The sequence below is a fragment of the Macrosteles quadrilineatus genome, unplaced genomic scaffold (assembly GCF_028750875.1).
Source record: "Macrosteles quadrilineatus isolate MER2022 unplaced genomic scaffold, UCM_ALF_1.0 Scaffold_3__2_contigs__length_128488019, whole genome shotgun sequence".
Lineage (NCBI taxonomy): Eukaryota > Metazoa > Arthropoda > Insecta > Hemiptera > Cicadellidae > Macrosteles > Macrosteles quadrilineatus.
In genome coordinates this window covers 106,522,838-106,546,828 of record NW_026542596.1, presented here as the reverse complement: position 1 = coordinate 106,546,828, position 23,991 = coordinate 106,522,838, and the positions used below count along the sequence as shown (strand labels likewise).

General features: G+C 36.2%; 2 protein-coding genes and 1 long non-coding RNA gene across 3 annotated transcripts in view; 1 reads left to right on the top strand and 2 right to left on the bottom strand.

Annotated features, from left to right (window-relative positions):
• Nucleotides 1-1,414: 1,414 nt before the first annotated feature.
• On the bottom strand, nt 1,415-1,958 carry LOC128988537 (uncharacterized). Its single transcript, XR_008490399.1, has 2 exons — nt 1,905-1,958; nt 1,415-1,593 (listed from the first exon to the last, which is right to left on the bottom strand). It is a non-coding gene; the product is annotated as an uncharacterized LOC128988537 (long non-coding RNA).
• A 2,331-nt stretch (nt 1,959-4,289) lies between these two features.
• LOC128989448 (EF-hand domain-containing protein 1-like) lies at nt 4,290-15,351 on the bottom strand. The gene is made up of 13 exons (XM_054411341.1): nt 15,174-15,351; nt 13,678-13,814; nt 12,331-12,547; nt 11,411-11,566; nt 10,363-10,523; nt 9,799-9,980; nt 8,866-8,971; nt 7,952-8,066; nt 7,390-7,506; nt 6,307-6,529; nt 4,577-4,737; nt 4,456-4,506; nt 4,290-4,385 (listed from the first exon to the last, which is right to left on the bottom strand). The coding sequence occupies exons 1-13, from the start codon at nt 15,219-15,221 to the stop codon at nt 4,290-4,292; spliced, it is 1,770 nt and encodes a 589-aa protein (XP_054267316.1). The 5' UTR covers nt 15,222-15,351.
• A 1,364-nt stretch (nt 15,352-16,715) lies between these two features.
• Nucleotides 16,716-23,991, top strand: part of LOC128988463 (uncharacterized) — a 31,292-nt gene continuing 24,016 nt past the window's right edge. Inside the window, exons 1-2 of the mRNA XM_054409768.1 lie at nt 16,716-17,080; nt 20,360-20,557. Of these exons, the coding sequence (XP_054265743.1) occupies nt 16,949-17,080; nt 20,360-20,557 (330 nt within the window). The 5' untranslated portion in view covers nt 16,716-16,948. The remainder of the gene's footprint in view (nt 17,081-20,359; nt 20,558-23,991) is intronic.

Here is a 23,991-nt window from a genome sequence, read left to right as displayed (position 1 = left end):
GTTTCACTATTGCACTAATTAAGTTGAGTTTTCAGCAACAAAGTTGAATTCCAAAACAAATATGGATGAAAGTAATAGGCTTATCTAGGTTTAACCGTCGTGTCATAAAATTATGTGTATGTACTGACTGAATGTAGTAATAATTAATTAACAAAGCTGATCAATTGGGTTAATTTTCCTGTATATATTATTGTATAGGGATTGTTTTAAGCCAAACATGTAGCATATTTATTTAATGTCTGCACTTAAGAATTTCTAAATTCAGGTATATTCGTAAAATGTTATCATAATTACTTCTTAATAATGAAAGTGATCGATTTTGATTGCAGACTGCAATCATCATCAGACCCGATAGGCAAATGACAAGAGTCTTGATGGTGTCAATTATCAATTATCAATTATTTAAGATGGGGACGCCGTATAAATATCCACAATTCGTGATCTCCTAGTAGCTGGATTACAGGACGACGCCACCCGTCCCAGTTATATCCTGTTATTATGACATGTCCCGACTTATATCCTGTTGGTTAACGGAATTCGTGGCAAGAGGATTCTATAAGTACAATTGGGGTCTAATTCACAATTCACTTCTTATTTAATTATCACAAATGTCACATGCTTGGGAAGAATAGTATATTTAGGTCTATAAGGAAAAATGTAAAAAATATAAATAAGCTAATTAACAAACAAGTAATTTTGACTCAAGCTGTAGGCCTAATTGTAGAATTAACTTCTTGCCCAGAACTTCCAGTAACCGAGAGAGAGAAAGAGAGAGCTTTATTTACAACTACAACCTTAAAGATTGAAATGAAATGAAGATTGAAATTCTAGGATAAAAGTAGATATGTCATCGAGATTCTTGTCATTCTTCTATTGATTCTGATGATGATTGTACCACTACCATATTTTATATGTATTCACCATCTTTTTGTATAAGTATAGGTGTAAATATAGGTTTCAATCAAGCATTATTCGACATATTTTTTAATACATTCAGATGGACTTATCTACGCTTTGAATTTTGACCTTTTGGTTCTCAGGTGAGCAAGTAAGCAATCGAGTTACTCAGAAAAATCCCTAACGATTTCCCTAGTTTTTTTTAGGTAGGAATACAAATTGTGTTCCATTCAATCTCAACATTAAAAAAACTACCCCACAACATATTAGGAAAAGTGGCTTCTTCATTCTTCATCCATCACATCTCAAAATAATTGTAAGAAACTCCAAAATATAAATATCCATTATCTATGAAAAACTCCTTTCAAGAAACCAATAATATCAGTAGCCATAAACTTTGATTTTTGGCTGGGAAGCAGTACCCTGTTTGATATGTCCAAGGGAGAGTAATGTTAGATCAAATTTGTATTGATGTTCATGGGCACAAATGATCATTATTTACTTAATAAAGCAAAAGTATACTGAAGTGTTCAAAATATTTAATAAAATGTATCACAATAATAATTTAAATGTTACGACAAACACTGTGATTGTAGGCCTACACACACAGATTCCAGTAGTAAGTGAGACTCAATATCAGCAAGTTTTACTGGCTTCTGGGCAACCTACGTGGCGCAAACCAAACTCTGCTCGGTCCTGTAAACATTAATTTGTCATGTGAAATAGGAACTCAATATTCCATTTAAAGTCTGCTATTTTAGGTCTGCTTACCTTTATCTCCTGGTTGAGCAGCCCCAGTTGCACCATGTGAGCTCTCATCCCCTGCAGTGTTTGCTCACTAAACTTGTTGGCCTCCATGTATCTGTACACTGCTAGGTCTGCTTACCTTTATCTCCTGGTTGAGCAGTCCCAGTCGTACCATGTGAGCTCTCATCCCCTGCAGGGTTTGCTCACTAAACTTCTCAGGGTTGGCCTCCATGTAACTGTACACTGCTAGGTCTGCTTACCTTTATCTCCTGGTTGAGCAGTCCCAGTCGCACCATGTGAGCTCTCATCCCCTGCAGGGTTTGCTCACTAAACTTCTCAGGGTTGGCCTCCATGTAACTGTACACTGCTAGGTCTGCTTGCTTACCTTTATCTCCTGGTTGAGCAGTCCCAGTCGCACCATGTGAGCTCTCATCCCCTGCAGGGTTTGCTCACTAAACTTCTCAGGGTTGGCCTCCATGTATCTGTACACTGCTAGGTCTGCTTACCTTTATCTCCTGGTTGAGCAGTCCCAGTCGTACCATGTGAGCTCTCATCCCCTGCAGGGTTTGCTCACTAAACTTCTCAGGGTTGGCCTCCATGTATCTGTACACTGCTAGGTCTGCTTACCTTTATCTCCTGGTTGAGCAGTCCCAGTCGCACCATGTGAGCTCTCATCCCCTGCAGGGTTTGCTCACTAAACTTCTCAGGGTTGGCCTCCATGTATCTGTACACTGCTAGGTCTGCTCTTACCTTTATCTCCTGGTTGAGCAGTCCCAGTCGTACCATGTGAGCTCTCATCCCCTGCAGGGTTTGCTCACTAAACTTCTCAGGGTTGGCCTCCATGTATCTGTACACTGCTAGGTCTGCTTACCTTTATCTCCTGGTTGAGCAGTCCCAGTCGCACCATGTGAGCTCTCATCCCCTGCAGGGTTTGCTCACTAAACTTCTCAGGGTTGGCCTCCATGTATCTGTACACTGCTAGGTCTGCTTACCTTTATCTCCTGGTTGAGCAGCCCCAGTTGCACCATGTGAGCTCTCATCCCCTGCAGTGTTTGCTCACTAAACTTGTTGGCCTCCATGTATCTGTACACTGCTAGGTCTGCTTACCTTTATCTCCTGGTTGAGCAGTCCCAGTCGTACCATGTGAGCTCTCATCCCCTGCAGGGTTTGCTCACTAAACTTCTCAGGGTTGGCCTCCATGTAACTGTACACTGCTAGGTCTGCTTACCTTTATCTCCTGGTTGAGCAGTCCCAGTCGCACCATGTGAGCTCTCATCCCCTGCAGGGTTTGCTCACTAAACTTCTCAGGGTTGGCCTCCATGTAACTGTACACTGCTAGGTCTGCTTGCTTACCTTTATCTCCTGGTTGAGCAGTCCCAGTCGCACCATGTGAGCTCTCATCCCCTGCAGGGTTTGCTCACTAAACTTCTCAGGGTTGGCCTCCATGTATCTGTACACTGCTAGGTCTGCTTACCTTTATCTCCTGGTTGAGCAGTCCCAGTCGTACCATGTGAGCTCTCATCCCCTGCAGGGTTTGCTCACTAAACTTCTCAGGGTTGGCCTCCATGTATCTGTACACTGCTAGGTCTGCTTACCTTTATCTCCTGGTTGAGCAGTCCCAGTCGCACCATGTGAGCTCTCATCCCCTGCAGGGTTTGCTCACTAAACTTCTCAGGGTTGGCCTCCATGTATCTGTACACTGCTAGGTCTGCTCTTACCTTTATCTCCTGGTTGAGCAGTCCCAGTCGTACCATGTGAGCTCTCATCCCCTGCAGGGTTTGCTCACTAAACTTCTCAGGGTTGGCCTCCATGTATCTGTACACTGCTAGGTCTGCTTACCTTTATCTCCTGGTTGAGCAGTCCCAGTCGCACCATGTGAGCTCTCATCCCCTGCAGGGTTTGCTCACTAAACTTCTCAGGGTTGGCCTCCATGTATCTGTACACTGCTAGGTCTGCTTACCTTTATCTCCTGGTTGAGCAGTCCCAGTCGTACCATGTGAGCTCTCATCCCCTGCAGGGTTTGCTCACTAAACTTCTCAGGGTTGGCCTCCATGTATCTGTACACTGCTAGGTCTGCTTACCTTTATCTCCTGGTTGAGCAGTCCCAGTCGCACCATGTGAGCTCTCATCCCCTGCAGGGTTTGCTCACTAAACTTCTCAGGGTTGGCCTCCATGTATCTGTACACTGCTAGGTCTGCTTACCTTTATCTCCTGGTTGAGCAGTCCCAGTCGCACCATGTGAGCTCTCATCCCCTGCAGTGTTTGCTCACTAAACTTCTCAGGGTTGGCCTCCATGTAACTGTACACTGCTAGGTCTGCTTGCTTACCTTTATCTCCTGGTTGAGCAGTCCCAGTCGCACCATGTAAGCTCTCATCCCCTGCAGGGTTTGCTCACTAAACTTCTCAGGGTTGGCCTCCATGTATCTGTACACTGCTAGGTCTGCTTACCTTTATCTCCTGGTTGAGCAGTCCCAGTCGCACCATGTGAGCTCTCATCCCCTGCAGGGTTTGCTCACTAAACTTCTCAGGGTTGGCCTCCATGTATCTGTACACTGCTAGGTCTGCTTACCTTTATCTCCTGGTTGAGCAGTCCCAGTCGCACCATGTGAGCTCTCATCCCCTGCAGGGTTTGCTCACTAAACTTCTCAGGGTTGGCCTCCATGTATCTGTACACTGCTAGGTCTGCTTACCTTTATCTCCTGGTTGAGCAGTCCCAGTCGCACCATGTGAGCTCTCATCCCCTGCAGGGTTTGCTCACTAAACTTCTCAGGGTTGGCCTCCATGTAACTGTACACTGCTAGGTCTACTTACCTTTATCTCCTGGTTGAGCAGTCCCAGTCGCACCATGTGAGCTCTCATCCCCTGCAGGGTTTGCTCACTAAACTTCTCAGGGTTGGCCTCCATGTATCTGTACACTGCTAGGTCTGCTTACCTTTATCTCCTGGTTGAGCAGTCCCAGTCGCACCATGTGAGCTCTCATCCCCTGCAGGGTTTGCTCACTAAACTTCTCAGGGTTGGCCTCCATGTATTTGTACACTGCCAGGTCTGCACTTGTGATTTTGAACCGATGTCCAAACACATCCACTATAGATCCTGTATCATAATATTAATACAATCAATATGTAAAATGTTCATTTTCATACAATACAACTATTTGCACTAAAACTGTTTATCAAATGGATTATTAGGGATATTCCACCACAAATAGTGAAACAAAATTTTTTTTTGTTATAGGAACTGGATTTTGAGCCTGGTCTCAGGTGATAAAGTATTAAAAACATGACTCTTCTTGTATTGTATTGTAAGGTTTTGATGTTATCACCTGAGGGGGTGGGGACAGACTCCAGATCCTGAAAGAGACACTTTGTTTTTTTATTGATCAAGATGGAAATAAATGTCCACAAAAATCTCTAAAGTACTGTAATATAAACTCATTAATCACCAAAAGTAAATTTCAAACAAAGAAAAACCATTTTATTAATCTAATAAATAGAGGTCTGTGAACTTTTAAACGGTCCGGTGGTTCTAAGTTTTTTATATGTTGTTTAGGATGGTAAGTAGGTGTTAAAAATGCAAAATGCACAATTTCTCCCCCTCCGCGCCTTCCGCCATATTGGAATAATCTATAAAAATCTGCACATTCTTGAGATTTTTGCCTATATCCCGGTTTTGGTGTGTTATAGCGAAACCAAGTTATTGTCAATGTTGTAGAAAATTAAATTTCCTGTATTCGCTAAGAAAATATACACTTAAGAAAAAGGGCAAAACATCAAATTTTAGATTAAACACTTTAGATTTAAGGTTTGTTTTTTTTAGTCACACTTCCTGTTTTCAAATAATGATTGAAGCATTTTGTAGGTAATTAAATTGGTTCTCTACAAATTTAATTGTGATACTTGTTTTCCTATAACAGGCCATTACTGAATTGCAGTAATCTAAAGTTTGATCTAAAATTAGGTCCCCCCCCTGTTTGTTAAGTGAATATTTTCTTTGACATAAGTTCTAAAAACAAACAATCAAACGTAGATTGTAGGAAATTTAATTGTCTACAACAGTGCCTATAACTTTTTTGCTAAAACGCACCAAAACAAATTATAGGCAAAAAACTCAAGAAAGTGCCGATTTTTACAGATTTTTTCAATATGGCGAGGGGCGCGGAGAGGGGAAATTTTGCATTTTAAACACCTACTAACCATCCTAGACAACATATAAAAAATTAGAACTACCGGACCACTTGTAAGTTATCCCCCCTATTTTTGTCTCTACTGGACTAAGATGTAGATTTCAAAGGACACAGGTATCGGAGTGTTTGTAGTAATCAATTTCAAAATCTGAAGGTTGATGGTTCAGTCCCAAGTTGCCATTGCGGTATATGATTATATACAAGAAAATTATGCACTTTGATATTTGTGGGACATAATATATGTATAGCAAAACTAAGGAAAGTCGTCCTGGGCTGGGGAAAACAGCCTACCAGGAAGTTTGATTGCCCAGCAATAAATATACAGCGTAGTAGATGCACTGATGACCAGTGCAACAAGGACTAAGTGGATAGGCAGGACAATGTCAGCCAAATAACACTATTACTTTGTTGAGGTATAAAAAACTATGCTACAAATAAAAAAATAATAACAGATCCAACAACCCAAAGTATCCACTGACCTATATTGAAGTCGCCAGGCGTGTAGAACTGAGGGTTGTCTGGGTTGGAGCCAGGTTTGGGCAGACACATGGGTCGGAGGAAGCGACCAGCCACGAACCCAGAGTTGGGTACCTTCAGTTCCTGCACCAACACTTCTCCGTTGGCCAGGTTGTACTCTATCATGAACTGGCGATCCTTGTCCTCAGGGTGGACCCAGTCTAGCACCGCGGTGTAGCGCAGTTTCTGTAACCATTTGTGTACAATAAGCCTATTGTCGGGACCACGTAAGTTTGCAGTTGAGTGAGGAGCCTATTTATCATATGGTTTTGAATGAACCAATGAGAACCGCGCGGTGTTGCCAAATCTAATAATACCAGCTGATTTGAAAATATTGCTTATATTTTAATTAGTGTTGTCAACGGGCGATGTGGCAACGTCACACTAGCCTTGTCTTGTGATTGGCTGCCACCAACTGCAAACTTACGTGGTCCCGACTTTAGTAATCGGTTTTCTTTGAAACTCAGAGTGCATTAAAAGAATGCAACTAAATGATGTAGGTCTAAAAGAGAAGGATCTGTTCATTGCATATAAATAATGCTTTACGTCTCAAAAACTATGATTAACATGTATTTTAAAGAATACAGAACAAACAGTAACAATTGACAATTCAAAAGAGAGAATACTTAGGTGATGAGAAGATCTCTGAACCAAACATGAGGTGTGGTAAGCCATCAGGTTGGTCTGATTAACCAAAACAACTGATTTGTAAGATTTAAAGGCTTTTCTTAGGGAATCACATTAAAACAATCTGTAACCAATCAGAGTGAAGTACTGTCACAGTTGGGGGCCTGGGGTGGCTTAGATGAGAGGGCCCTTTTGACATACATCGGGGCAAAGCCCGCGGGTTACAGCTAGTATATATATATATATATGTGTGTGTGTGTGTGCACGCTTTTAATGTGTTTGGTATCACTGATTAAATGAGCTTATATATAGGATTATGTAAGCTAAGTCAACTATATCTATACTAATGATCAAGAAGTTAGTTAGTTCATCATGAGATATTATTTTGTAAAAATTTCAGGATTAATCAAAGTTCTCACCTTCCCAGCGTTGATGATGTATCTGAGCATATCCTTCTTGGGAGGTTTTGGCATGAAGGAGTAACAAGACTGAGCCGTATCTTCTGGAGCTCCTATACCTATGTGTGGCGGGAGAGGCTGTGAAACAGTTACAAACTTTTACAATTTGGTTGGAAATAAAAATTCATTTATGCACAGTATTCAATAAACATGAATAATAAAAAGAGTTACTTTAAACAACAAATAAAATAAGGTTTCTAAAAAATAATGGTGGGGTTTATTAATTTATTAACAATATAAGCAAGACTTGGATTGTTTTGATACGTTAAAAGAGAAGAATTTCTAGAACTATGGAATTGATGTTGATAGAGGAGAGAGAGACCAATGGAGACAATTAAGAGGAAGAGAAGAGGATGGAAAGGCCTATCCAATACCCAGGCTCAGAAATTACCGTAACAGAAGAGGATTGTTATAAACTTAAGAAGGGCAAAATAAACTGAAGATGAACATATTTCACTTGAAAAATAACTAATCAAAGTATTATTAAAATGAATATACAATTATGTGTATAAATAATCATTACAGGAGGCGGTGGTGCTGGCTTCTCTTCCAGTACTTTGATCGCAGCAGGCTGGTCGAGCTGCAGACAGTGGGAGAAGTACTTGCGAGTGAACGCATCACAGTCGTAGATCATAAACCTGTGCACAATCACAATCAGAAGACATGTCAATTGAAAACTTGAAGGAATAATAACTCAGTGTACTTAAAATAGATGGAACAAATACATAAATTATAACAACAATAACAATAATTTAGAAAATTTAACAATTTAAATTTAGACTTTTCTTTGTCTCAAAAAATGCATGCTTTTAAATCTTAATTATTGGTTAACTTTTAATATATTAAAACTATTGTTCTGCAAAATATTCCAAGAACATAAACGTACCCATACAATGTATTGGGATGAGTATTAGGATTGTCCCACAGTGCATAGCTTCAAACTATGTTCATCTCAACTAAATTCACAGTTTTGTTTAAAATTCCTACAAAACCGACAGACAAAAAACTCTGAAACAAATTATAAACTATTTTATAGCTTGATTTGTTTCACCAAATATATTTTTGCTGTTTTCATTTAATTAAAAAAATATATTGATTTATTAGGCAACGTTATAATAATTGTGTTGAATGTGATTGTAACTGTTATTGAACATATTTTAGTGGAGGGAAACCCCGAACGCAGAAAAAGTTCTCCTTCCCTGATAAAAATTCTTAATTTTTTTAAATTTGTAATTTTTCATACAGATGAACCTATACAGCTCGAGGTTGGCTACAAACCACTTGTATGGCTTAATCACAAAGATAAAAAGACACTAGTGGTTGGCAAGATTACCCAGGGCTTCAGCAGATGTCCGGCACGCCAGGACCAGCCACACCACATTACAGTTACAATCTAACTATGCCTAGTTTAGAGAGGATTGAAGAGATAGTACGCACTTCCTCGCCATAATATGAACTGTGTTGCCAACCATAAAGTCCTTAGGTTGGTAATACTCAGTCACCTCTGCATCACTGCGCTCCATGAAAATAGACGGATAATCCTCTGAAACATGTGATAAAGTAATAACTCAAGCTCAAGAAACATGGCTGTTTTTAGACCTGCTAAAAACCAACAGAATGGTAGAATCCAACTTCCATTTGAAAAACCACAGGAATATTCTACTGAATTTACATCCTAATCAAATTCAAATACTAGTCAAATTCTTTACATAATTGTAGAAAACTATTATATTCTGAAGTTTTGTATTTCTCACACTACAAAGGATAATATGCTTATCCAGAGGTTTTTACTCCTTAATCGTTTAAGTTACCCCTCACAGAACGTGCACATTCTTTTTTGTGCAAACTAGTCCAACAGAAATTCTCAAAACACTTCATATGGAAACTTCTTAACAGCTTTAAAAATAGATGACATAACAACAATGAAACCAGAAGAAATGCAGATCACCATACCCTAGATTTGGTATTTTTAAAGCTCACAAAGCCAAAATATTTAAATTTTGCACTACCATTTTCATGGGTATTTACTGTGTTGTTAAAAAAGTACCAAGTGTTAATATTTGTTTTCAAGTGTTATTAGATGTAGGCCTATTTTTTTATTTACCTTCCGTACATCAAATTAAAGAAAGTTGGTCAGCAGCATAACCTGAAACCTACCTTTGAAAGCGCTACCTATAAATATAAGGTCCCAAAGGTAATGAGTCCCAAAGGTTTTACCCTTTTACTTATCATTTTTGTCTCTTCATTAGAAGATAAGCTTTAAAATGACAACAAATCAATAAAAATCTATTAAGTAGGACGTCTAAAAAAGGAATATTACAGATAAAATCCTTATTGTATTTAGTATAAAGGTAGATATGATAAACGTACGTGGAATATCTTTCCAATTCTTGGGTACTTTCATCTTGTTGAGCAGTTTGGGGAACGAGTCGTGACCGGAGTTTGGAGTCTTAACTTCACCAATCTCAACCGTGTCGTTGGCCAGGTAGTAGTAGATGACGTACTTCCTCATCTCCCCTCCACTCTCTCTCTCGTCCCACACTGCGTAGAACCTGCGGGGAATAAACAAAGATAAAAAGATGAATTTCTACCAACCAAGACAAATAATGGAATACTCTAATTGAAATCCAATAATAATGTTTGTTAGTATAATTTGAATGTTCCATCGATAGCCTAGATAGACTAGATCGTTCCATTTCAAGTGAGATAGTTTTTAACAAAAAATCCATTATAGATTGTAACAAGACTAAGGTTTTAACAGTTCCCGTAAATATGCTAATGGTATAGATGGATACAAAATAAGACAAATTTTTGGTCAGCACAATAATTAAAACATTTTTCAGTCAATGATTCTTCTTTTGTCATAATCATATTTTTATTGTATGGATAGATTTGACATAAGTAACCTTTCATAACTTCTGTTAGTGGCCCCACCTTAGAACTTTGCCGTCGTACTCCAGGAAACGCCGCAGCTTGTCATCTACAGGCCCAGCTCTAGACGGAGGGTGGGGGAAGCCTTGTCGGCTCAACATGTACGGATCCTGAGGTACTTCCTCCATTGCATTCAGCTCTAAACCTTGACTCAGCAGAAATTCCTAGGCATAAGATAAAAAATAAGACACTGCTTAACATAATATTTTGATATTTAGATGTACTGATGATGAATACTGCTCCCAAGTACTGAAAAGAAAAATAACTGTATTAGTAATATCTAATGAACTTGTATAACTGTTGCTGTGGTTTATTGACGAATATCCCAAGAAAAAATTATAAGCCAAAAGGACACAACTTAATAGATATGAGACAATAGGGTACAATACGTTAAGTTAGTTTGAACTACTATTTAGTTTCACTGTTTAGTTTTTACATTATTGTATGATATTATACATTATACTCAGTTAACAAAATTATGCAGCTTTATGGGAAGAAATATATCTCCTCCACTTGACCCTTACCTTTAAAATAGTGTAGGTATCTCAACAGCTGATTAAGTAACACAAGTACATTAAGCACAAAAAATGTTTGAGGAACTACCTCCCACCATTCTCCCACCCACTAAATTTTGTGAACAGAGTATAGGATACATTAAATTTTAGATTTAAGAATTTATTGACTGTTTGTTATTTAAATATATTTTTATGTACAATGGACAATTCGTGTTCCATATTGTATTCAGTCAATAACAATAAATGATTGATTATTATAAAATTAATGGTTTATTCAACATAAAATTTCTACAAACTGTATAAATAATTGTTTACAAAAATATATGAGATGTATCATATTTTTTATTATTTTATAAGTTGACGAAGGATATTCAATATATAATGAAACAAAATACATTTCTGACAACTCTCTTCTTTAACATACTATCTATGACTCAAAAAAATGTTCTTCCTTATTTCAGTATACTACCTTAGTCAAATGTATATTTAACAAACTTAGGTGTAAAAACAAAGTGCAAGTATAAAAATCTTCCTACCGTAGTGAATTCATCACAGTTGCAAATGTGGTAGGTGATACCATAAATGACAAGGTCTATGCCAACGTTGAGGTCTTTCCAGTGCCAATGCTGGCCTGACGATCCCTTCGGAATCTTGGCTCTGCGTACCAGCCTGCCTTGGTCGTATCCTGCGTTCTGGTTAAACAACAGGGATGGGGATGATTAATTAATGCTTGAAATATGAGGCAAGAATCAACTGAGATTGTAAACAGCCTACAGTAAATAAGCAGTTTACTTTCAGCCATAAAGGGAACATATATTGTGAGCTATGGCTAAATTTGCACTAATTAATTTGAAGGGGAATCAACCCCATCACAAAAAAATACAGTGAAATAATTCACAACCTCAGTGTTTGTTGGAAAATAAGAGAGAGAGAGGTCCCCAAACATCTTTCAACTAAGTTACACTACAATTCATAACTACTAAAACAATGCCTAAAGGTCAGTTGATTAGCATAACAAATACCAACACAAGCTTTCCTAGTATAACTTTGCTACCTGCAGGTTTTGACTGGCCTTAAGGGAATTCAAGAGTTTTATGGAGGGCCTGGTTATGGCCTGAAATAAGCAAGTCCCTCCCGAGCAACTCAAAATACAAGAAAAATTTGTAATTTCTTTTTATTACTACAAACACAAAACTGGCCTCAACAAAATTGATTGTAAACACACAAAGCAATATGTGTGATAAAGATAGAACCCATCAACTCTGCTACAGCAAACTAATTGAAATGGTGTGAGGAAGGGGATATTTTAGGCTCCACATAATTGCTTGTGGGCCGATCTGGTGGACAGGTTTCTTCCCAGTCTGACTTTGGATTTACGTAAGAAAGTACTGTCCAAGTAATGGCTGAATGAAGAATGGAAAATACAAAATATATCCAATGGTGAAAGCTATCTTACCTGCACTGGAGGTTCCATGACAGTGAGGGTGTCATCTTCAAGGAAGTAGATGATGTTGACTTGTCTGATGCGGAAGTGTTCATCCGGTGACTCAGCGACGGACTGTCTAAAGAACGCTCGGAAGGTCAGACATTTCTTGTCATATTGAACAAAATGTGGAGTGAATGTTGGAATTTTGTAGCTTTTTGCCCGGCCGTAAATGAGTGATGGATCAAATCTAGGAGATAATAGAACATTAGTGTCCATCAATTTTCAGCTCTCAAATCTACAAAAATGACTATTACTGCTGCACTACAGATTTTAGACTTTTTTCCAACATAAGAAATTAATTGTGCTAAAATAATTGTTTAATCACATAGAAAACACTTAGGCTACACACTAAACATACATTTAAACATATCTTGGCTTTGACCAAAAGAAGGAAAGAAGGTCTACAAAATACTCGTCCCTAAGCCCTGATCTAAAGATTATGAGGCACTAGTCTTCTGACAAGGCTTCTCCTGCAGCTTGGTCTACTGACAGTACTAAGCATTTTTTTGTAGATTTAGCCTATATCACCACAGTGCTAAAACAATTTTGAGTTCTGACCAGCTTACTCTTAGGAATATCTAGATTGCCTAACTGTCTTGTAACATGCTCGTGGATAGCAGCTCCGAGAGATTACTCGTTGATAGTGTTGTGGATGTGCAGAAAAAGACACATCAAGAACCTTTTTTGAATTAAAAAAAATTATAACTATCATTCTTAGAAATATGTGACTGAACAAAAGTGCAACGATTTTTTTATTGTTCCTTTTGGTTTTTACTGAAACACTGTCTTTACGGTACTCTATTGATATCTTGTAATTTAACCAACTTTTAAAAATCACAACAAAATACAACAATTTATTTGTATTATAGTAACCTGTTGCTTGTTTTTTGGTATTATATAATCAAAGAGTAAGGTACCGGTACACACTGTTAGATTTACCCTAAAATAGAAGAGAACTATTAAATACGACATTAGAGAACTCAAGTGTATCTGGACATGAAATTTCTATCATAACAGGCATCAAATTACGTTGCGATTGGTTTAAACGTCTTGATGATGTGCCTGGATTTTTTTAATTTATCCATGAATCATTTAAATATTTAACAATTATAACTAGGCCTACCTACCTATTTAATTTAACCAAAAATTATTTAAAACTAATTTAATACGATGCCTATCTGTATGAGGACACTCCTCTGTATGAGGAGCCTTGTATTGAATGTGTTAAACTAGAAGATTGAGGTACTGTACCTTAATGTCAAATTTTGACGAAATTAGTGTGTTGAAGTTGAAAAATAATCTTTACGATTTTCATACCTTATCGGATCAAGAGCATCGTGATAGCGAACTGAGTTTACGTCCAATGGAGTTTTCCCAATACCAAACTCAGGTTTACGACTCACAGCATACCCATTTCTGACGTCAAAATGGTGGGATACATTGAATTTGGATTGCTAAAACACATAATACACTAATTTAATTAAAATCCTACAATCAGTGGTGTAGTGGGGTGGGAAAGCATGAGAATGGTGTCCCCACTCTGCTTTTTTTTCCTAAAAATCTCATATTAATAGACAACCTATGATTTTTTCCGTATTGATGGTGAGCGTTCGCTTACTAAAAATTTTTCAACAAACTTTACACCACTCTGTTTTAGCTACTAGAGTTAACTTCCTGCACTAAGAGAAACTGTTATTCTTGCAGTGCCTTATCCTTATCGCCTCACCTACTAGGTACTCCAAAGTAGTCTACCGTACCTAAGTTACAAGCAAAGAAAGCTATAGAAGTTTTAAACATTGCATGTAAAATGTTTGCTGAAAATTAAATAAATAGCAATAGGTACATTAAAGTTTAGTGCTCACAGATGTATAGAAAGCAAATTTCATCATACAAAAAATTAAATATGTGATTTGAATTGGGTTGAAGGGGATAATCTACTAACTTATGTTCATATGTTTGGCATTACAAATATTTTTAGATGTAAAATTCAATGGAAAGTGGAATAAAAATAAGCTTATAGACTACCCAGTTTGCTCAAGGAGTGTGGCTTGTCAAAGTGTCTGCTCTATTCACAAACACATACATAAGGGATGAGAATGTGCATACGTGTGAGTTGGGTTCCTCACAGGAAGGACTGAGCTCCAGCCGCACTCCCTGAGCAACCAGAGTACGATGGATGGTCATATTTTTACAGACAGTCTGAGTTTCTAGCTTAGTCTGGGCTGGGGGAATTATCTATGGTTTATATTTTCCTCAGGTCTGAGTCACCATCAGTAAAAAAGTGAAAATATTATGGATATCCCATTTGAATTTTTTAATAAGCCAACATGACTTGATAAATCTGTTTTGAATCCCAAAGCAATTAAGTGGTATTTTCAAAGACATTTTTAAGATTTATGGTAAACATAAGCAAACTAGAACTGCTTTAACTTAGGTAGCATTAAGTTTAACAGTAAAATTTAGTTCATAGTCAGTACAAAGCTGTCATTTAGTTCATTCAACACTCATTTCTAATTCATAGCCTTAAAATAGGTACGCACCTAGGTTTGGGTGTAAAAATAGCCTATAACCTAATCTAGGTAGTTAACTACCATATTTGCTTTTAGTTCTCATAAAACAACGTGGGAAAAATTTACAGAAAACCAAATCACCATACAAATTAAATAAAAAAAATTACATTCGTCAAAGTACACTGGAATGCCAGGAATAACCACTGTGAATGCCCTCAATCCCTGAAAATATACAATAACTGAGAAACGTTAAATTTATTCCCAAATGAAGACAAGTTAGAATTATTAAGAAAAGTTACTTACCGTAATGTCTCGAAAAGCATAACCTGGCAGTAAGGGAAGACCTTCCATTGATAGGTGCTAGAACTGTGCCATACATTCAAGTTAAGTAACTAAGAAAACCCAAAACAATTTCTTGTCAATGCATTAGTAAATATAAACAGAATTAAAAAACTAACCTCATATTATTGGTTTCATAGCAACCGGAAGACCCTACCACTGCCTTCTTTATTTTAGTTTTCTTCCCATGGTCCCAGGTTAGGCAACTCACATTTTCCCTCCCTTATTTTAATTTTTAGAGCATAGGGGTGATTATTATTATTATAATATGTTCTAAGGCAATATTTCTTGGTAAACAATATAAATATGTAAGAAACCAAATATTACGTAACATGTTAACAGTTTACATAGATAAGTTTTAAATGGCCATGGAAAATGGCTACTAAATAAAATCTTCTTATCAATCGAGTGGTGATGGTGACTTTTCATTTTAGATCCAGTATGTGAGCTCAAGCATAGATAAAACATACTCCCTTAGTAGATTTCCCATCCTTATGGACCAGCTGAAGCCAATTTTATTTATTTTATTATGAAAGCTGAGTTTATTATAATAAACTTTGCCTATTAGACACAGTAACAAAAAACTTAAATTTATCATATAAATAATATGTAACTTAACTTAGATTAATAACGTTGTCCATATAAATGATTTTGAATGATTTTACATGATCCTTTTAACACTTTTATGACTACGGTACTTCATTTTTTAATTTTGATGAAAGATTATATATTTTTTTAATTCGTCAAAAAATGTTGTAATAGTCCCTCTTGCACCAATCATTATGCCAATTACTGATATAGAATTTATATTATATTTGTTTCTTAAATAAGTTTCACATTTACTATAAATTTTCCTCTTAAGGGTTGATTTGTTGATGTTTCAAACCTTAAAGTTGGATGGATCAATTACAATTCCAATTTTAGATTTTGTTTCATATATTATATCATATTAGTTCTGTCCGGTGTACTGTAGAGTCGTGTTTGGTTTACAATCGTTTCTTACTATTTCAGTAATCTAAAACCTCGTTTAACCAAATAAAATGTAATCATAAACAATAACTTGTCCACCAGCTATAAAACCGAACGAGGCACAAATCATGAGAAACTAACCGTAAAATAATAGAAACAAATTGTAAACAAAACACGACTCTACAATATACACCGGACGGAACTAACAATAAAATTAGCTTCAGCTGTTTCATACGGATGTTAAATCTACTATAGGAGTATGTTTTACCATAGACTTAACCATAGATAAAACATACTAAATGGTTTTACCCATGGCTCATAACTACGGATCTATAATCAACGCCTGTACTTAAAAGTTTACAGCTGAGTAGATCAGCAGTTGGTAGCACTGACGTTTATTGGAAATCAAGTGTTGGAGTTGACAGGCTTGGTTCCAGGTTCCACTTCTCATCCTTCTCACTATACTTGCCTGCTTGCACAAAATTATTTGGATCGGATGTCATAGCAACAAAATTAAACTAGGAACAGTTACATAATCTGTGTTAACCTAGGTTTTACCATGTTTTACTATAGGCAAAGGACAAACCTTATAGATAGGTCTCTACAGAATTTTGTTTCTACTAATGTACTGTACTATCAACAATGATTTGTTTAGTGTTTTTCAAACAGAAATTATATGCAACTTTAGAATTGAAATAATTAATTAAGTTAGCTCCTATCAAAAACTGTATTGAAAATTAATAAGCAAATTATCTTTATCAACAATTAAAATGTCCATGAAAATGAATCAAGTAAAATTTAAATATACTAAGAAGCCCATTTGCTCATTGAAGTATGAAATGACAAAAAGAAAGGAAAAGTGGAAAGCTATTAATGATCCTGCGGAGAGACAACTTTCAATTGTAAGTATACTAGCTGTTACCCAAGAGGTTCATCCCGTTTGACTTCTAGCATTAATAATTGATTGGTTAAGTTGAGCTGGAATAAACAAAGAATACAGTAATACAAACAAAAGTACAGCTAGGGTATTTTTAACATTAGGTATATGGAAAGTTCCCTTTAGAAAAGAATTACGATTACGACCTCAAAGGGCAATTTATGAAATAATGGATAGTTTTGCTCAAGGTTTCTTGTCATGATCAATATTTTATGGGGGTTTACCGTTTATGAGGGTGTGACTTTTAGTTTTCTCAAAAGTTCATGGGTACTTTGGGATTTATATATGAACTAGCTGTGTACCCGTTCTACGCACGGGGATCTTATAATATTCAGTTGAAACCTTCTTATATAACGAACAGCAGTTGGTTTGCATATTTTAAGATATGCTGGCCAAACTATTATACATAGCTTCATTTTATGTTGTTTTTTGTTGTTCCGGATCGGTATGACAATCAATAAAAGGTTAAATTACCTCTGTGTCTGCCGGTCGATCCTATAACGGTAGGCTTACTTTTATTTTTACTATCTGATCTCGTTTGCATGGCTCAATCACGTCCTGGTTGAAGTTCGTTCGCTACGCTCACTCACCTGTATGTTGGAGCTCGTTCGCTGCGCTCACTTTCCTTCAGGTTAGCTCGTTCGCTACGCTCACTTGCCTTCAGGTTAGCTCGTTCGCTACGCTCACTCGCCTCCAGGTTGCAAATTAGCTGTTGTCATAAATGTAAAAGAAATAATAGTGCTAGTGCTGCACCCTGTTGGTAATCCTTGTAACTTTAATGCTATTGAACATCACAGAACAGAACCAACTTGTTTAATTGAAACAGCTGTTAAGATTCAATAATTTCATTTCTCATAAGGTTAACATGGGCTTCCAGAAATTCCACGTCAAAAATCGACAAAAACTTGATTTTCAAGGGTTTACTGTTAAATATCTAACTGTCTCATATTCGATGAAATACGTCTAAAACCATCTCATATATGTATAGTATTTGGAAAATAAGTTTCAGGCGGGACAGTGCTATAGTTATTGAGGAGTAGTTGTAATAAAGTGCGTATTTTAGCGTTACCAAGAGAATGACAGATAGACAGACAGACAGACAGACAGACAGACAGACAGAAATTGAGATAAGGTTTGATTCGGTTTCTCCGACCTATGAAATGTAAAAATAACCAAAAAGTTCATTATTCTAAGCAATGTACAGACAAAACTCTAATTTTATTTATATAGATAAACATACTGTCTCATTGTAGCTATTGCAAATGAATAGGCCTAAAAAGCAGTATTCATTTGTTGTACCTATCAACAAACCATTTAAAAAATTATATTGAAATGAAACTGTTCCAAACTAACCTTACACTTGACTAATCAAACTTTCTGTAACATTTCAAAATTCTGTTTTATTCCCCACATCCCTTTTCTGTTATCAAACGGAATTTTGAAATGGTTACCAGTATGATACAGAAAGTTCGGTTAGTTTAGAACAGTTTCATTTCTTAAGCCATAGGGTGACCCGGGGCAATTCTGGCAGCCAGACGTGAACCTTAACTTTAACTGCTTGTACCGCGGTGAACATATTTTTCATTTTATTTTGACAATTACCATAGTAATTCTATGTTATTCCTCTAGTGTTTTCATATATTTAGACAACAATCTCAAACTCCCCTTAAGGGGGTTTGAGGTGTTTTTTTTTGGAGTGTCAGATGCCAGAATTGCCCCAACCTTGGGGCAATTATAGCAATACCTTATATTTTCCTTATTGTTTAAATTGCTCTGACATTGGGGCAATCATGGCATAGGCCTAATTTAGCTGTTTAAGATGGTGTTTTAATTTTTGTTCTATCTCTATTTATAAGGAAGTTGTGAATAAACCGGTAAGACAGTACAAGCGTACAAGGGCCTTAACCTCAAAACTTCTAGCAACAATAAACAATAAAAATAATCAGGCTGCCATAGAGTAATCTAAGCAAAAGGTGTTTACAAAGCCATCCAAATGAACTGAAATGAAACATATTACACATAACACGCGTTGTTATACAATTTATTCTTTAATTTATACATTATTTGTATAAAGATATATAGCTGCCATAATTGCCCCGGGTTCTTTGCCACAATTGCCCCATAGCATATGAAAATGGGGCAATTATAGCACCAATTTAAATTTAAATATCTTAAAGAGATAACTGCTATTACTATTTTTGTTCATGAAGTTTTAAGTCTGAACAATTATCTTTGAGTATAAAAAAAAATAAAATATAAAATTCATAGGGGAAAAAAAATTAGCCGTGTGCGATGTTTCGATATCCTCGGGCTGTGGAAGAAAGTACTTTTTTAATCGCTAATAAAAATTACTGCAAACATTTTATTTTTACAAAAATGCTTTCCTATATATAGGAGGTATATGCTGAAATAACAAATATTGCTTCACTGATCTGTAAAGCTGAAATTTAAAAAAAATATAGGCCATTGCTATAATTGCCCCGTGCCAGAATTGCCCCGGGTCACCCTATTATTTTTGCCTAAACAAGATTAGGTAGGTAGGCCTAGTTCTCATAATGTAATATTTAAATACGTTTGATGGTATTAAAACAGAAGGAATTCAATAAACTCAAATAATCTTTATTCAAGCTGTACATACATATTGTTATGGATCGTAACAGTATAAATATGGATCGTAAAGGTAAACAAAAATATCGATATATCGAAAAGAAATCATCGATATCAATGAATGTTCCCTCTAACAGGAAAGTACCAAAATTAATATTACAATTACCCTGGCTGTGACTTATTATGAACTAACAAGACAGCAGGCTATCTGAGACAATAAACCAACAGATGAGGTGAATATGACTCAGATAGACCATGTCATATGGTTTGACCTCAGCACTAGTCTTCAACAAGATTAACTTTAGGCCTACTTTACTCTCTTCAGGGTTACAGTTTAAGTATTTCTAAACGTTTATGATCATTTAAACATTGTTAAAATTTTTTTGACTATACTTTAATATTCATATTAGCTCAATAATTACAAAGGAACAGTCTCATTATAAAGTATTTCACACTCTAAATGCAACACATGACAGGAGTGTCTGCTGCTCACCATATTTAGTTGTCACGTCTTCAGACCCTTTAAATCACTGCTTCAAATCAATAGGTACCCACCCCCAGAAACATGAGTAAGTAATAGGTACCAAGGTACTGACTTAAACAAAATATTACTGCAATGGTTTTTATTTTCATATAGCCGCTAGAAGCGCAATACTCAGTGGTTCAAGAGTGTGTATCTGAAGCAGTGTACAACAGTCTGGCTACCATGTTGGACATGCCTCAGCTTAGCGGAGAGACTACGTTGTCTCCATCTGTAGAGACAATCGTACCTTACAACCCACCTGAGACAACCTTGCCGACTGATGTACGAGACAGCGTTGATAAAAGGACCAGAGTAAGAGATACCTACCTATTTCATACTTGAATGCTAAATATTTATTCACACACATCAGTTCCACAGTTACTTCACAGTCAAACAATTTATTCTCAATGGATTTTCTTTTGCGCTATCTACACTCATCCTACACAGGTCAGTCAGTTGCTCTGCCGGCGTCCGTCAGTCACTTTCATATTTCTTCCCACCGATATTTTGGGATTGTTTGGACTCCTGAGGTACGTGGGATGTATATGTTTTGCATAAAAAAAATTGTGTTTTTGTTATTTAGATAATTGTGTGATTTTAAGTACTGTTTTTTAACAATCATCCAGATGGACGATGAAAAATTTATGTGTTTAAATATAAAAGTTCTTGACTGTAACATCACTGTAAATAAAACTATGTAGTCCAGGAGCTGAGGGGGTTTGAGCATGCATGAAAGTAGTACGCAATGTTATTGCTGATTATTGTAATATGGACTGTGGTGATCAAAATTACGTATGTCGCCTATTTCAAAAGTGGTCGATAAGGTGGGGGGGAGGGGGCAAACATGGCGGTTTGCGCTATGCGTTAAAACGCTGATAGTTCGAAAACGGTAAAAGATAGAACATCGGTTAAAACGTCGTTGGAATTCTAAAAATGTGGACAACAATAATGGTTATTGGGTCCGAGGTCGTATCTCTATAAATAAACAAGTTATTGTATAAAATATGTAAAAATGGACTTTTCGCGTAGTTTTTTAACCGAAAGTAGAATTAATTTGTGAGTGTCGCAAAGAAGTAATATCAAATATCTTTGCTGATAGTTGTAATATGGAATGTGGTGATAAAAAATACGCATGTCGCCTACTTTTCAGGTGGTCGAGAACTTATGGGGAGGGGGGCAAAGATGGCGGAACGCGCTATGCATCGAGACGACTGTAGCTCGAGAACGGTACGAGATAGGACATCGGTTAAAACGTAGTTTCAATCCAAAAAATATTACCAATAGAAAAGGTAATAGGGTAAAAAGTTGTATCTTAACTAATAAAAAAGTTATAACAATAATAAGTTTAACAAAATCTACATCGCACAGCTATTTTTTTTCGAAAATCGTATGGATTGTTGATAAATAATAGTGTAATTCCTTAATTACTCGGCTATATATTAACTAGATGCATTTTCTTATAAGAAAAAAATATATTATTACGAATACATTTGGTTTAAAATGTAAAACACGGCCTCCAAACGCCTTGGGGTTCGTCCGATAGGTTGCGTCATAATTGCTGCGCAGTGCTGCTGATATCGGCACAACTGTTAATAAGAACTGAATAACTGGCATAACTGAATAAGAATCTGTTACATCATATTATAATAACCTACAACTTTATAATAAATTAAATTGGATTTGTAGTGGTAGTCTGTATTATGCATTTGATTGCGGCGAAACCCCAAGTATTATATGTAGTTTGGAGGCCGTGTTTTACATTTTAAACCAAATGTATTCGTAATAATATATTTTTTTCTTATAAGAAAATGCATCTAGTTAATATATAGCCGAGTAATTAAGGAATTACACTATTATTTATCAACAATCCATACGATTTTCGAAAAAAAAAATAGCTGTGCGATGTAGATTTTGTTAAACTTATTATTGTTATAACTTTTTTATTAGTTAAGATACAACTTTTTACCCTATGACCTTTTCTATTGGTAATATTTTTTGGATTAAAACTACGTTTTAACCGATGTCCTATCTCGTACCGTTCTCGAGCTACAGTCGTCTCGATGCATAGCGCGTTCCGCCATCTTTGCCCCCCTCCCCCCAAGTTCTCGACCACCTGAAAAGTAGGCGACATACGTATTTTTTATCACCACAATCCATATTACAACTATCAGCAAAGATATTTGATATTACTTCTTTGCGACACTCACAAATTAATTCTACTTTCGGTTAAAAAACTACGCGAAAAGTCCATTTTTACATATTTTATACAATAACTTGTTTATTTATAGAGATACGACCTCGGACCCAATAACCATTATTGTTGTCCACATTTTAAGAATTCCAACGACGTTTTAACCGATGTTCTATCTTTTACCGTTTTTGAACTATCAGCGTTTTAACGCATAGCGCAAACCGCCATGTTTGCCCCCTCCCCCCCACCTTATCGACCACTATTGAAATAGGCGACATACGTAATTTTGATCACCACAGTCCATATTACAATAATCAGCAATAACATTGCGTACTACTTTCATGCATGCTCAAACCCCCTCAGCTCCTGGACTAATGGAAGAGTGACTGATACCAACTGATGGACAGTTGAACCAGGAATTGCATATGCATGTGAGACTGAAGTGTGACACTGGACTGATGTGTGTAAATCAACCTTAATGTATATTTGATGTCTGACCATATTACATCAGTAGCCAAGTGGTGCAGGTGCTTACTTTCAAACCTGAAAGTGCTAGAGATTCATTCTGGAACCAATCACAATTTTTCTGCTTTGGCTTGAAAGTTTAAAAAACATCCAGTCTTATCTGCCACTTTAGATGTCTGTAGTTGTATTAAAGCTTGAAAAAATCTTACTCAATAAATCAAATGTTTGTCCACATTTAATTAAAGAGTAACTTCTAACAATTATTTAAGAACTAATACATTTTAATCAGGTAGCAACATTTAATTCCTGTAGTAAACAAACTAAATTCAAATATTGACGTTTTTGGTATATAATGTAAACTGAGAGGTTACAAAGATAAAATTCTTGAATATCAATATTAATTAAAATATAATTATTTCAAATATATTAAACGTAAAACAACCTCGATTCAGCAGAATTAGTAGGCCTATTATAAAGATTTTGTGAGAAAGTATAGTGAAAAATTGCAATTTAGAAATTTTTTTAGAAAATAACCCTGTAAGATTTGTTAAAATGATGAAATGAAATGAAATGAAATGAAAAAATATCTTTATTCATATGGTATACAGTCGCATACATTGAATGGCGTCACTAGGCTTAAAACTAAATAAAACTAATCTACAATTCATCGAAACCATAAAGTGTTTTATCAGTTAAGAAATGTTTAAGTTTTTTTTTAAATTTGGAAATATTATCAATATTCCTCACCTCAGCTGGGAGTTTGTCCAAAAACCTTTTCCCTGCACAGGTGGTTTTTTTGTTAAAGAGCTCCAAGTTATGGACACTGACAGCAATTTCGTTTCTGTTCCGGGTAAAATAATTATGACAATCACCAAGTTTAGGGACCAAATTAGCATTAGAAAGTTTTTTTGTGTGTAAAATTGTATGAAAAACATAAATACTATACACAGTCATTATTCCCAATTTTGAAAAATATTGACGAGCGGAAGTATCCCATTCTAAATTTAACATAATTCTGATTGCACTTTTTTGAAGAGTAAGAATTCTATCCAGGTTTTGCTTAGAGGTACAGCCATAAATACTTATGCCA

Bases quoted from the DNA above. Each gene is read 5' to 3' on its own strand.
- LOC128989448 (XM_054411341.1), bottom strand. From the start codon at position 15,221: ATGGAAGGTCTTCCCTTACTGCCAGGTTATGCTTTTCGAGACATTACG. The intron at 8,972-9,798 runs GTACGTTTATCA...CACATGTTTCAG, and splicing joins GAATTGGAAAGATATTCCAC to AGGATTATCCGTCTATTTTC. The intron at 8,067-8,865 runs GTGCGTACTATC...GATTGTGCACAG, and splicing joins GTTCATATTATGGCGAGGAA to GTTTATGATCTACGACTGTG.